Genomic DNA, 13,013 nt, shown 5'->3' with positions numbered 1-13,013 from the left:
GTCAGCATAGACTGTAAAAAAATAGGCCGTCGCACATCATTTACAAATCGTGCCGTTTCACAATTTCAACAGGGGGTGGCAGTACTGGGTGCCAGTAACACGGGAAAGGGGGAACGAAGAAGCGCGACGAGTCGCTAGCTCTGATTCTAAACCATGGAAATGTGTTTAGAAAAGTTTTTAGAAATGTGTGTCGATCACGCGAGCTCTACACAGCCCGTGAGAAGCGCTCGGTGCAGAGGTCCCAGGTACAAGCTGCACATCTCTCGGGGATTTAGTGTAGTTTACAGCCGGTGGAAACAGCGCGGACTCAAACAACAACACTAGCGTGCAAATCAAGAGGAACACAGACCCAGTGAGAATACTGGACAACCAACAATTCAACAAGAGTGAGTAAATAGCATAAAGCCATTTTACATATAGAAATAAATATGTGTAGTTTTGATCATGTACTGAAGTGTGCACTGGGGAAAATGGTGTAATTGAGTATTTTGTCTTGTTGGTAATTTAGTGTGTAAAAGAAAGTAAACGCATCTGTTTAGGACTAAGTGAAATGACAAGTGTTTGTCGTGTTTTCTGTGAAAGATAATTAAGATTAAGTGAGTTTGTCCTTGAAGTAATTGTAAAAAAGTAGTTTCCATTAGCTGAGGTGAGACGTTTATGTAGAAGAAATGTCTGTCTCCGTATCTTCTATGAAGAGGCAAGACGTAAACGTATTGAAACTAATCAAATTTTAAGTGGTTATGAACGGTACCAATCAGAAAATGTAGAAGCAATGCAGTGTACAGTGTACGCATATATGATAGCTGTTGTTGATGAGGTGAAACAACATGTATGGTGGCATCGCAGGGGCAGGGCTTGTGTGTGGTTAGGGGTGGGCGATATAGCCTCAAAATTATATCACGATTTCAAGAATATTTGCGAAAACGATATGTATGACGATATAGAAAAAAATATTTGGAACGTTTTATTGGTTATTGCAGCTAATGGGCTGCAGCATTTATTAGTGCAAACAACATGAAGGGCATTGTCCATCCCTTTCCACTGATCTTCTGTCATTGATGAGAGAATATTTAATTCAAAGTGTAAATATTGTCATAAGTTAGCAGCAGCAGCTTTATAGACACAGCACCAAATTAAATCAACAAGTTATTGGTTCAGGTTATTAGTGTTTTCACTTGATAACTATTAACATAACATTTTAGTTTAACAATAACTTAAAGGGTTAGTTCTCCCAAAAATTAAATTGGTGTCATTAATGACTCACCCTAATGTCATTCCACATCTTCTGAACACAGTTTAAGATATTTTATATTTAGTCCGAGAGCGTATCTAAGTGTAGGCAAACTTTGCTGTCCATGTCCAGAAAGGGAATAAAAACGTCATCAAAGTAGTCCATATGTTGGATGTCACGTGATTTCAGCAGTTCGGATTGGTGACCCGAAGCATTGATTGATTCACTGATTCATTAACTGTTTGAATCTTTTTGGAGGAACACAGAAGAGAAGACAATGCTGAATAAAGTCATTGTTTTTTATATTTTTGGACCAAAATGTATTTTCGATGTTTCAAGAGATTATAATCAACCAACTGATGTCTCATATGGACTACTTTGATGATGTTTTTATTAGCTTTCTAGACATGGACAGTGAAGTGGGCATTGACTGCATATGCTCTGGGACTAAAATATAAAATACCTTAAACTATGTTCCGATGATGAACGGAGGTCTTACAGGTGTGGAACGACATTAGGGTGAGTCATTTATGACATCAATTTCATTTTTGGCTGAACTAACCCTTTAAGTAATTTATACCATGGTCTGTCTGAATATTTGATTCTAAATGGCTAGAAGGTGTGCAATAAAATAGTTTAATGCACAGGTATCATCGTTCTGTATTAATTTACTGCTTTCATTATGAAGCGCGCACAGACACATGCAAGCATCACTTTTAGCATTAAAATACTAATCTATTGGATCACTACATTATTTCTCAGCAATGATGGGGTTACATCGCTATTTTTTAAGTAGTAAACGCACATCATCTTCTTCCCTTAGTGGTTAATGCTGATTGTAAGGGTGTCCCCACATGTTCAGCCTCCTCGTGTGAAGACTTTGACTCTACCTGCGAGACTCCACCGAGAAACGACACCGGTAACGCCCTCCAGTCTCTTTCTTCTTTTCCCGCCTTCCTTTCCTCTCTCTTACCATGTGCTTTCACTATGTTTCGCTGTCTCTCCATCACGCTCTACTGTCCTTCCTTCCAAGCAACAACAGTCCCTCTACCGGCTACTTTTTCATGACACCTGCTCTCTTTCTCCTTATCTCTCCTCTGTTATGTTGTCCTGTCTTCCCTCATCCACGTAATTCCCATATATGGATGTACATACTGGAACATACACTTTATGTTCTACTTTCACTTTTGTCTAGATATTGTTTCACTTTTTTTTCCTGTTAGTTATTGGAGTGTGTGTTCTTTCCCTCTCCTTCCCCCTATATATATAGGTCAATACCTACCACCTGTGTTCATTCACTGATCTGGCCACTGTGTGTCTTGAGAACTCCAATATAAAGCTGCAGAGAGAGACGAGCGGCATTCCAGGCTGATCCGTTCTCCAAACCCAGGTGAGTGAGCGCTCGCATTCATTGTTGTTTTGTTGAAATGGGTGTCATACAGTGTTAATGAATTGATGTGTTATAATCACTTAACACTTTATGGATAATGTAGGGTGGAGGATAGCCATATCTTTTCTCCTGTTTAATGGTTAGTTAGGTAGAAGCATTTTTCTTTTTTATTTGGGTTGATTAGTAAAATGTTGCTTTACTTAGTATTTCATTTCAATCACTGCTTAAAGGTGAAAATTAAAGCCAGACATGCCCTTTAACATCGGAAGTTGTTTAATTGTTTGTTGCTCTTGGTCTGGAAAGCTGGAGATCCTTAGTCTCTCCACTTTATTTATTGTTCATCTGTCCCTATTTACACCTACACTAAGAAGGGAGACATAATAGTATCTGTCCTCTATCTTCTAGACCAGCACGCTACTCCCTTTAACTCTTGGTTTTCTGATGTTCACCACAAACACCGGCCCACACGCAGGGCAGCAAACAGAAAATGGCGCTAATCGAACAAACCATCTGAACTGGGTAATTGTCAGACTTTGCTCTTGTCCTTCTCAGATGATGTCCGTGCACTTAAACATTTCTTTTCCACAACAAAATCAAAGCACCTCAAACACTTACACGCTTCTCAGAACATTTACATTTATAATTTCTATGTTGATGACACACAGCTCTACCTTTATTTCATCCAGATCACCCCACAGTAGCTGCACTAATCTCTAGCTGTCTGGCAGACATCTCAGGATGGATGAAAAAAACATCACCTGCACCTCAACATGGCAAAGGCCGAGCTTCTCGTCTTCCCTGTCAATCCCACTCTACAACACAACTTCTTGATCCAGCTAGGTTCATCCTTCATTTCCCCTTCATGGTCGGACGGAAATCTTGGAGTAACCCTTGATGACCGGCTGTCCTTCAGCGACCTCATTTCAAAGACACCTCAGTCATGCACGTTTGCACTGCACAACATCAGAAAGATCAGACTGTTCCTAACAGCATGCAACACAGCTTCTCATCCAGGCCGAGGTCATTTCTAGGCTTGACTATAGCAACGCGCTTCTGGCTGGACCAATGTGCGCGCAATCAAAACGCTTCAAATTATCCAGAACGCAGCGACACGTTTTCTCCAACAACTGCCTGTGGTACCATCACAGAGCCATTAAATCCCTTTCCAAAACATTTTCACTCACTGTAGGTAAAATGATCTTCCACCTCCATCCAAAATGCACAATAACTGACAACATTCAAAAGACTGCTGAAAACTCTTCTCTTTTGCAAATAAGTACTTAACCTTCTGTACAAAAAAAAAAAAACTTATTCCCTAGCTGTGCTGCTCTGGGTAGTGCCCAGAATATAGTATTTTAGGCACTTTTTCCATGTCATTCACCTCTTCATGACGGACTGCTTCTTATATTCCTCAGTCGTATGGCGCTAAAGATAGGAAAACTTCTCTCTATACATTTTCAGCCATACAAGAGGCCTTATAAAAAGTTCAGATATAGAACTGAAGTAATAAGACACCTATTTTAGTGCCCAAAAAACAGCAAATCCAGTGAACTGTTTAAAATGTGAAATCCTTTTCAGTGAAACATGTGTAAACAATTATCCCAGAAAATGTGACCCAATAAATACAATGCAAGGCTTTATTTTAGAGTTGATTCTGTTCCATGATGAGATCACTGGTGTGTTTCTAAACCCGCGTCAGGAAGCTCAGATTGAGGCTGCTGGGGAGCTGGATGGTCTCGAGGGCCACAGATGAAGGGTTAAAGGGGAAAGTGACTGAGAAAATGATCTTAGCGTCCATCAGTAACTGAGAAGACTCCTTACGGTCCTTTAATAAATTCTGTGGAGGTGGATGGAGAAACGTTTTAACATGAAAAATAAAACGATCTGCTTTAAAATACACTTCAAAACATTGAGAAATGACTCACCTGTACAGACTTTATGAACGATATAGACACTCTCTCCTCAAACTCATTCACTGGTGTGTACAAGCTGAGGATTTTCACGATCTGTCCCAAAGAAAAACAGACAGCATGTTAGAACTAAACACACACCCCTCACACATACACATCATCTCACACACCTGTTGGGTGGTGAGAGCGGTACACATGGTGCAGATGGCTTCTGCGTCGTCCTGGCTCTTCTTCTTGATCTGCAGAAGCTGAGCCGCCTGAATCAGAGGCTCCAGCGACTCGCGAGCTCCACTGCCCTGAAGATCTTTATCCAGCAACCACTCCTCCAGCTGACACACGTTATACCTGATGTCAGGGGGGATTATACATAATTTTTTTTAATTTTTCACATTCATGAAATTACATCATACAAAATGTATAAACTATGAGTGAAACAAGCAAATAGAAAAACTAGTAAATTATTTTTCGGCACAATTGTTTAAATTAAATGTTTACAAAATTTTACACTTTTTTTTTTAAGTTGATGCACAAAAAACAATTTTCATTTTGGTGCCCAGGATGATTTAAGAAAAAAAAAAGTTTGTTAAATCTTGACATGAAATGATTAAGTCAAAAGACACACACATTTATATTCTATAGCCTATTGTGGTATAAATGAGATTGAACTACATTTTTTTCTTTAAACATGAGTGACTAAAGGTCTAGTGGCCTAGGGGGTTTTCGTTTCGGGGTTTTTTAGCATCTAATGTGATTCCCAATTCCACCTTAACCTACATTTAGTGTGTTTTTAGCAAATGGAGTCTATTTTGACTCCCCGTGACGAGTCAGTACCTGATCTGCAGGCCTTTACTCCACGAGCACATGTCCTTGCGAAGCAGCAGGTTGTTTAGTGTGACGCAGCAGATGAGGTAGAACTGCTGTTTGATGACCCGTCGGACCAGCTCAGTGTCGTTGCCGTGCTGAAGCAGTGTGTAATAGAAAACATCCAGCTGTTTTAAAATGGACTCCAGCGAGTGAGAGCTGTCCTCTGGAAAACTGGACGTGCGCTTCCTCATTCCTGTGGGCTTCACTCCCATCACTCCCTGAATGGTCTCCTGCTCCAACATGGCTGGTGCTAGGATGAGGAAAAGAGGGAATGATCAAGATGACTTATAAAAAAATATTAATCTTTATAACCAGAGTGCAGAGAGTTACCGATCATGGGGTGTATAATGTTTTCTATGACCCTGATGAGCTGCTGGTAGATCTGGATGGCTAGATCGCTCAGAACCTGGCAGTACTCCGACAGGTCAAAGTTTGTCAGACAGTGTTCGTTTTGCCGAGGGGTGTTGTGTTTTGTGTAGCCCTAAATTATTATTTAAGGAACAAATAAAATATGTCAGCATTCATATAGCAGTCAATAATTAAATATATTATTAATAATAAAGAGAAAACCCTTCACGTGTACGTATAGAGAAACTCAAAAGCACATTTCCAAACTTAAGTCCTGATATTTGATGCTAGTTTCTAGAAAGCTGAATGTTGTTTGCATTAAAACCTAAAACTGAAAACCTTAAGCAAAATGAACAAGAAAACACTATGCCACACAAAAATTGAAGGCTATAGCTAATTCCAATAGAGTCTGATGTTAGCATGTTGCTACACTAACAACTCACTCTAAATAAAAGCACAAAAATACACACAAATAGATTTGTCAGAATAAAGACAACTATAGTCCTGGCTAGCATTTTGACATGTTCTCTCAAAGATAAACAAACATTCTTTCCATAAAATTAAAAATGTTCGCTCAAAGGTATCTGGGGCTGTATTGACAAAACTTTTTAAGGCTTAAAGTAGCTCCTAACTTGCCAATTTAGGATAAACTCTAAATAATGGGTGTGTCAGTCCTGATTTTAGGACTCCTACATTTTTGTATTTCACAAAGCATTTCAGCACTAAACCTAGCTCCTAAAGCTACAAAACGCTAGGATTAGTCAAGAGAACTTCTAAGTCACTAAGACCAAATCACAACTGTTGCCACAATCCGCCCAAAAGACACTATACCACATTGAGGCAAGTGATAATTAATGTATCTTTAATTTAAAAAAATGATGTCAGATTACCTGTGGTTGTTGTTTTTACGAGTTCACACTCACAAATGATTGAATAAAGTAAAACAATATAGGCGTCTTTGAGGTGCTGTGCGAAGCGATCAAGGGTTCAGAGCTCAGAATTTAGCCCAAACCCAGAGTTCTTCCCCCAATTGCAGACCAAGAGTGAGGAATGGGGTGGCGGAGGGATGCAGAAAACTGAGGAGGTAACTTACGTAACTTACTCATAGCTGAAGACTTATCTCTATTCCTTAGTAAAAGTTGCTCTCAACAGCTTTGTGAACAGGTGAAGAGGAAACTTGTAACTAAGAACATTTAGGAGAAATCTTAGTGCTTCGATACAATGTTTTGTGAATACAGGTCTTTAATAATGTGGCTTTAAAATGTTAACATTGTTTATGGAAGATGTTTTATTTCTATGTTACAACTCGATTCAAAAGTAACACTCCCATAATGTCAGCAAAGTTATAAAATGGAATGTTTGCTTAATGTTCACATAACCAAGAAAAACCTTAGACATTTTGAATGTTCAGGGAACATTCAGAAATAAAATTTTCATAACTTAATGGGAACGTTAGTAAAACGTTCATGGAATACAGGATATTTTTTGTTAGCTGGGGTTATACGTAAAATTGATATTTCCTACAATAACAGATTACATTTCTTGTGAAGGTCAAATCAAGATATTAACCCTGATGCCAACTTTTTCAAAAAATCTTTATGCTAGGCTTGTGAATGCCTGAAAGGCTTTGTAGGCAGCACACGGCTATGAAACACAGCCAGACAATCATGCCTACCCCTTCTCCGCTGTACTGCTTCAGGCAATGTAAGAAGCGACAAGTGTTTGCCAGCCAGAAGGAAATGGTCTCAAAATCTCCCCGTTTCTGTAAAAACAGTCAGTTATTATTACAAAGGTTCAGAGTTTCTTTTATCAGATGTTTTGTTGAAAGAATCTGCACAATGTTTTTAATGTACAAATGTTTCACGGCCATCTATGTGGAGTCATATTGCTGCATTTCAGTCAGTGTCTCACCTTCAGCACACTCTTGATGGAGTTGATGGATGAGTTCAGGAGGTTGGAAACCCGCTGGTCATCGTTGGCGTAGTCGGCATGACGCAGACACATGAAGAGAATGTAAGCAGGCAGGCCTGGGATCAGATTCACCGCCACACCCCTGGGTTTGAGATCTGGTAGGTAAATGGCATTAAGTCAAAGCGCTGAAAAGTACTCTCTTTCAAATGGAATACAAACTACAGTCTAACGCAAATACATTTAGAGTCCTTTTATTCTTTGCACTGATGAAGCAAAAAAGAGAAAAAAAGATACACATTTGTGTTTTTTAGTGTCTGTGTTGATATTCTGATGTTCAGATCACCTGTGATGAGAATCTTGAACAGTTTGTTCTCGTCTTCTTTCCTGTACTCCAGCATGCCCCGGAAATCCCTCTCTTTCCGAACGATACTGACCGCGTGACCGCTCTCACTGACCATGTGCTCTGGAGAGGACTGCTCGAAATGAACACCTGCTGACACCACCAAAATAAAACAATTGTTCACATAAAAATCATCTTCGCATGCCGCTCCTACTAAAGTAATTCATATGTAGGATAAAAATGTGGCTACAAAAAGGTAGTTAAGAATTTAAAGGTTTTTAAGATGATAAACATGTATTCAGTTAAATGCATCCGATCTTGACTGATTGTATTGATACGTATTCAAAATGAGAAATCTTTACCCTCAGGCTCCCCAAACTTCTTCACATATATTTTTAGGTGTTTCTTTAGTTTGCGGAGCATTTTGTCCTGTTTCCCTGTCTGCTCCAAGAGGTCCTATAATTGACAGAAATAATTTAATACATTTAATCATTTAATAAAGAAGATATACATCAATTGCTGCGAGTGCGTGCGCACCATGTTCTGTTGCGTGAGGCGACTGATCTCGTGCTGCAGGCTTGCTTGAATTCGAGCGTCGTGCGGGAGCGCCAAGCTGTCCGACATCACCTGCTGCTGCTGGTCAAGCTCCGCCTTTAACCGCTGAAGCTCCGCCCTCAAACCCTCCACCTCCTTCTCGTGGGACTGTCCCTGAGTTTGCAACTGTGATGCCAGAATCCTATAGGGAAAGATGTATAGGAAATTTAGTGACAATTTTTTTTTTTGTCATTTCATTAATATTCAACAAAAAGAATGTTTAATTGTCATGCAGAGATTATACAAAATTCCTTAATGGGGTTATTTAGCCCCTTTGTTTCCTCTATATGAAAAGCAAAAAAGACTGGATGGTGAACTGGATGTGTGTATGAGACAGAGTCTTTATATATTAAATCTACTTTACTTCACCTGTTAGTTTCCTTCAGGCTCTCATAAGCCATCCAGAGCTCTCCATCCTCATTGAGCTCATGAAGATCCAAAGTCGGGGATCTGAGAGAGAAAGAGCCATGTGAGTGACTTCCATTATGAGGAAGCCTGCATGTTATAGTGTGAACATGGTGTGATGACAAATTCATGTAATATAAAAGCTGATTTACCTGCTTGAGTCACCTGAATCTCCTTCACTTCCACTTTCCTGAAAAGAGAAAGCATTTATTTTATTTATTTATTCATCAATCATTTTTGTTTCACTTTTTGAATCATCTCGTATTTCGACAATAAGGTTTTGCTGTCAATTATTGTCAAATTACTGGAAAAAAAAAAAGTTTGCGCTGTACCTTATGTTTAAATGCCTCCTGATTGACCAGCTGAGATCGCAGAATAAGCACCTCCTCCTTTCGCATCTCTAGCTCTTCATTGGTGGAGTTGAGCTGCTCCAGGACTACGTTATATGCCTGACCTCCAGGGGACGCCACCTTTGACCCCTTCCCCTTACTGAGAGACTGACGGAGATCCTGCAGATCTTTCTTCAGCTTCTTATTGTCGGACTCCAGCTCCTGACGCTGAGAGCAGATCAAAACACACACACACACACACACACACACACACACACACACACACACACACACACACACACACACACACAAATATCAATTTCTCTGAATGCATGAAAGACAGACCCAAGAGTGTATTTGGTGAGCTAAAGTGTGTTTTTGTACCTTTAGAGCCTCATAGTCTCTCTCAGCTCTTAAAACTCTCTGACAATCTTCCAGTTCCTGAAAACAGAATGATGGCTTGGCTGATTTAAACCGAGATGAATTGGGCCATTCTGACATGTATAAAACGAATTACTTTAGTTTGCTCCTGTTGTAGCTGTTCTTCTTTATTGTCCATGTCACTCTGCAGGTCCATGTTCTCCTTCTCCAGCTCAGTGACTCTCCTCTGCAGCTTTAGCAGGAGGGACACGTCAGCTGCCATCTGCACAGCGTCCTAGACGTACCAAACACAACCATTATATTCATGACAAGAGAAACTCAAGAGTCATACGGCCATTTGAAACTGACCTCTCTTTCCAGTGAGCTGACCTCTGACCCTGTGAGCACAGAGCTTTGGAGGCTCTCTGATTGGTTGCTGCTGTAGCCAGAGTCAGCTCTGTTATGACCAGATTTGGAGAGATCCTGTTTGAAAAGATTGGCAACACAAAATGGTTTATAATGATGATAATATTTTCTTCTTGAATTTCACCAATGTGATCTAATGTTTGTGTAAGTAACATGAAATCTTACCACAGCTGCCTCTTTTTCTGACCTCAGATCAGCGTAGCGCTCCTCCAGTTTCAGGTGTTCGGTCAGAAGGTTCTGGTAACGGAAACGTTCCTCGTTCAGCTGTGCTTGCAGGTGCTCAGTGGATTCCTGATTGGGCGACTCTGGTTTTTCGGTTCAATAAAATCAGAAGATGATGAATAGGAATGCTAATGGATAAATTTCTCCATATATTACAGACATATTATAGTCATTAAAATACAAAAGTAATAAAGAGATGGAACTTTCCTCTGCCAAGCCAAAACAACATGACCTCACCTTTTATCTGCTGCTCCTGCTCTTGGATCAGTCTGTTCATCTCCTCTTTCTCAGTCTTCAGCAAATGGTTCTTCTCATTGAGATCAGCGACCATCTGCAGATATCATATTTGGCAATATATTTGTATACATTTTATTATAAAAATATATACATTACATCCTTTTCGGACCTTTACAAGTGGTGGTCAAAATTCAGCTTTCATAAAAGGACCATGGTAATACCATATTACCATATTTTTGAACATGTACCATGCTATTCATTGACGTACCATAGTATATGAACATGATAATCATTCAGTACCATGGTAGATCAAAGGGTCATGGTATTACCATCTGACACCATCAGTGTATTGCTGCCTTCACTTGCTATTGGAAATGTGAACATTCCCACTTCTGAAATCGTGATTACGAGCTTGTTGCATTCAAGGGCTTTGTTGTCAGAAAAATGAGAATCCTGTGTTGGGAAAATCTTATTAAAAAACAAAATTACATGTAGTGGCACATGCACTGACAACCTTAAATACATTTACGATGCCATCCAGATTCCTGACAATTCTGCAATTTCGGTCAAATGCATTTACATTTAATCATTTAGCAGATGCTTTTATCCAAAGCAACTTACAAAAAAAGGGAGAGCAATAGAAGCAACCAAACACACAAGGCCAACAACCTGTAAGAGCTGTAAGAATTCTCAGTTAATTAAGCACAGTACACAATTTTTATTTTTATTTTTTTGGACAATAGTATACACTGTAATAGTATACACTGTCGTAATTTTGAATTTTTGTCCATTTTGACTTCCTGTGATAATTGAATAATTTGCACTTTTCTGTCATGGTATACACTGTCGTAATTTAGAATTTTTGCCCATTTTGACTTCAGGTGATAATTGAATAATTTGCACTTTTCTGTCATGGTATACACTGTCGTAATTTAGAATTTTTGTCCATTTTGACTTCAGGTGATAATTGAATAATTTGCACTTTTCTGTCATGGTATACACTGTCGTAATTTTTTTTTTTTTTGTCCATTTTGACTTCCTGTGATAATTGAATAATTTGCACATTTCTGTCATGGTATACACTGTCGTAATTTAGAATTTTTGTCCATTTTGACTTCCTGTGATAATTGAATAATTTGCACTTTTCTGTCATGGTATACACTGTCGTAATTTAGAATTTTTGTCGATTTTGACTTCCTGTGATAATTGAATAAATTGCACTTTTCTGTCATGGTATACACTGTCGTAATTTAGAATTTTTGTCCATTTTGACTTCCTGTGATAATTGAATAATTTGCACTTTTCTGTCATGGTATACACTGTCGTAATTTAGAATTTTTGTCCATTTTGACTTCCTGTGATAATTGAATAATTTGCACTTTTCTGTCATGGTATACACTGTCGTAATTTAGAATTTTTGTCCATTTTGACTTCCTGTGATAATTGAATAATTTGCACTTTTCTGTCATGGTATACACTGTCGTAATTTAGAATTTTTGTCCATTTTGACTTCCTGTGATAATTGAATAATTTGCACTTTTCTGTCATGGTATACACTATCGTAATTTAGAATTTTTGTCCATTTTGACTTCCTGTGATAATTGAATAATTTGCACTTTTCTGTCATGGTATACACTGTCGTAATTTAGAATTTTTGTCCATTTTGACTTCAGATGATAATTGAATAATTTGCACTTTTCTGTCATGGTATACACTGTCGTAATTTAGAATTTTTGTCCATTTTGACTTCAGATGATAATTGAATAATTTGCACTTTTCTGTCATGGTGTACACTGTCGTAATTTAGAATTTTTGTCTATTTTGACTTCCTGTGATAATTGAATAATTTGCACTTTTCTGTCATGGTATACACTGTCGTAATTTAGAATTTTTGTCCATTTTGACTTCCTGTGATAATTGAATAATTTGCACTTTTCTGTCATGGTATACACTGTCATAATTTAGAATTTTTGTCCATTTTGACTTCCTGTGATAATTGAATAATTTGCACTTTTCTGTCATGGTATACACTGTCGTAATTTAGAATTTTTGTCCATTTTGACTTCAGATGATAATTGAATAATTTGCACTTTTCTGTCATGGTATACACTGTCGTAATTTAGAATTTTTGTCCATTTTGACTTCAGGTGATAATTGAATAATTTGCACTTTTCTGTCATGGTATACACTGTCGTAATTTAGAATTTTTGCCCATTTTGACTTCAGGTGATAATTGAATAATTTGCACTTTTCTGTCATGGTATACACTGTCGTAATTTAGAATTTTTGTCCATTTTGACTTCAGGTGATAATTGAATAATTTGCACTTTTCTGTCATGGTATACACTGTCGTAATTTAGAATTTTTGTCCATTTTGACTTCAGATGATAATTGAATAATTTGCACTTTTCTGTCATGGTATACACTGTCGTAATTTAGAATTTTT

The 13,013-nt window shown here is 38.3% G+C and overlaps 1 protein-coding gene and 1 long non-coding RNA gene across 4 annotated transcripts in view; one reads left to right on the top strand and one right to left on the bottom strand.

Moving 5' to 3' along the window:
* The first annotated feature begins 346 nt into the window (after window positions 1–346).
* LOC137065416 (uncharacterized) lies at window positions 347–4,088 on the top strand. The gene is made up of 5 exons (XR_010901639.1): window positions 347–386; window positions 2,055–2,150; window positions 2,502–2,621; window positions 3,027–3,140; window positions 3,308–4,088. It is a non-coding gene; the product is annotated as an uncharacterized lncRNA (long non-coding RNA).
* Window positions 4,089–4,234: 146 nt separating this feature from the next.
* Window positions 4,235–13,013, bottom strand: part of myo5ab (myosin VAb) — a 109,206-nt gene continuing 100,427 nt past the window's right edge. For 2 of the 3 annotated variants that reach the window (XM_067437002.1, XM_067437004.1), the window contains 18 exons: window positions 10,568–10,661; window positions 10,274–10,413; window positions 10,052–10,165; window positions 9,840–9,977; window positions 9,707–9,763; window positions 9,326–9,550; window positions 9,146–9,183; window positions 8,958–9,038; window positions 8,532–8,730; window positions 8,357–8,450; window positions 7,998–8,147; window positions 7,655–7,809; window positions 7,419–7,505; window positions 5,726–5,876; window positions 5,363–5,645; window positions 4,702–4,876; window positions 4,547–4,627; window positions 4,235–4,458 (listed from right to left, as the gene is read on the bottom strand). In XM_067437002.1, coding sequence (XP_067293103.1) covers window positions 4,306–4,458; window positions 4,547–4,627; window positions 4,702–4,876; window positions 5,363–5,645; window positions 5,726–5,876; window positions 7,419–7,505; window positions 7,655–7,809; window positions 7,998–8,147; window positions 8,357–8,450; window positions 8,532–8,730; window positions 8,958–9,038; window positions 9,146–9,183; window positions 9,326–9,550; window positions 9,707–9,763; window positions 9,840–9,977; window positions 10,052–10,165; window positions 10,274–10,413; window positions 10,568–10,661 — 2,415 coding nt within the window. In that variant the 3' untranslated portion in view covers window positions 4,235–4,305. The remainder of the gene's footprint in view (window positions 4,459–4,546; window positions 4,628–4,701; window positions 4,877–5,362; window positions 5,646–5,725; window positions 5,877–7,418; window positions 7,506–7,654; window positions 7,810–7,997; window positions 8,148–8,356; window positions 8,451–8,531; window positions 8,731–8,957; window positions 9,039–9,145; window positions 9,184–9,325; window positions 9,551–9,706; window positions 9,764–9,839; window positions 9,978–10,051; window positions 10,166–10,273; window positions 10,414–10,567; window positions 10,662–13,013) is intronic. The other variant, XM_067437003.1, reaches the window with a different exon arrangement.

This window comes from Pseudorasbora parva, chromosome 25, assembly GCF_024679245.1.
Source record: "Pseudorasbora parva isolate DD20220531a chromosome 25, ASM2467924v1, whole genome shotgun sequence".
Lineage (NCBI taxonomy): Eukaryota > Metazoa > Chordata > Actinopteri > Cypriniformes > Gobionidae > Pseudorasbora > Pseudorasbora parva.
This window is presented reverse-complemented; position numbering and strand designations above follow the sequence as displayed.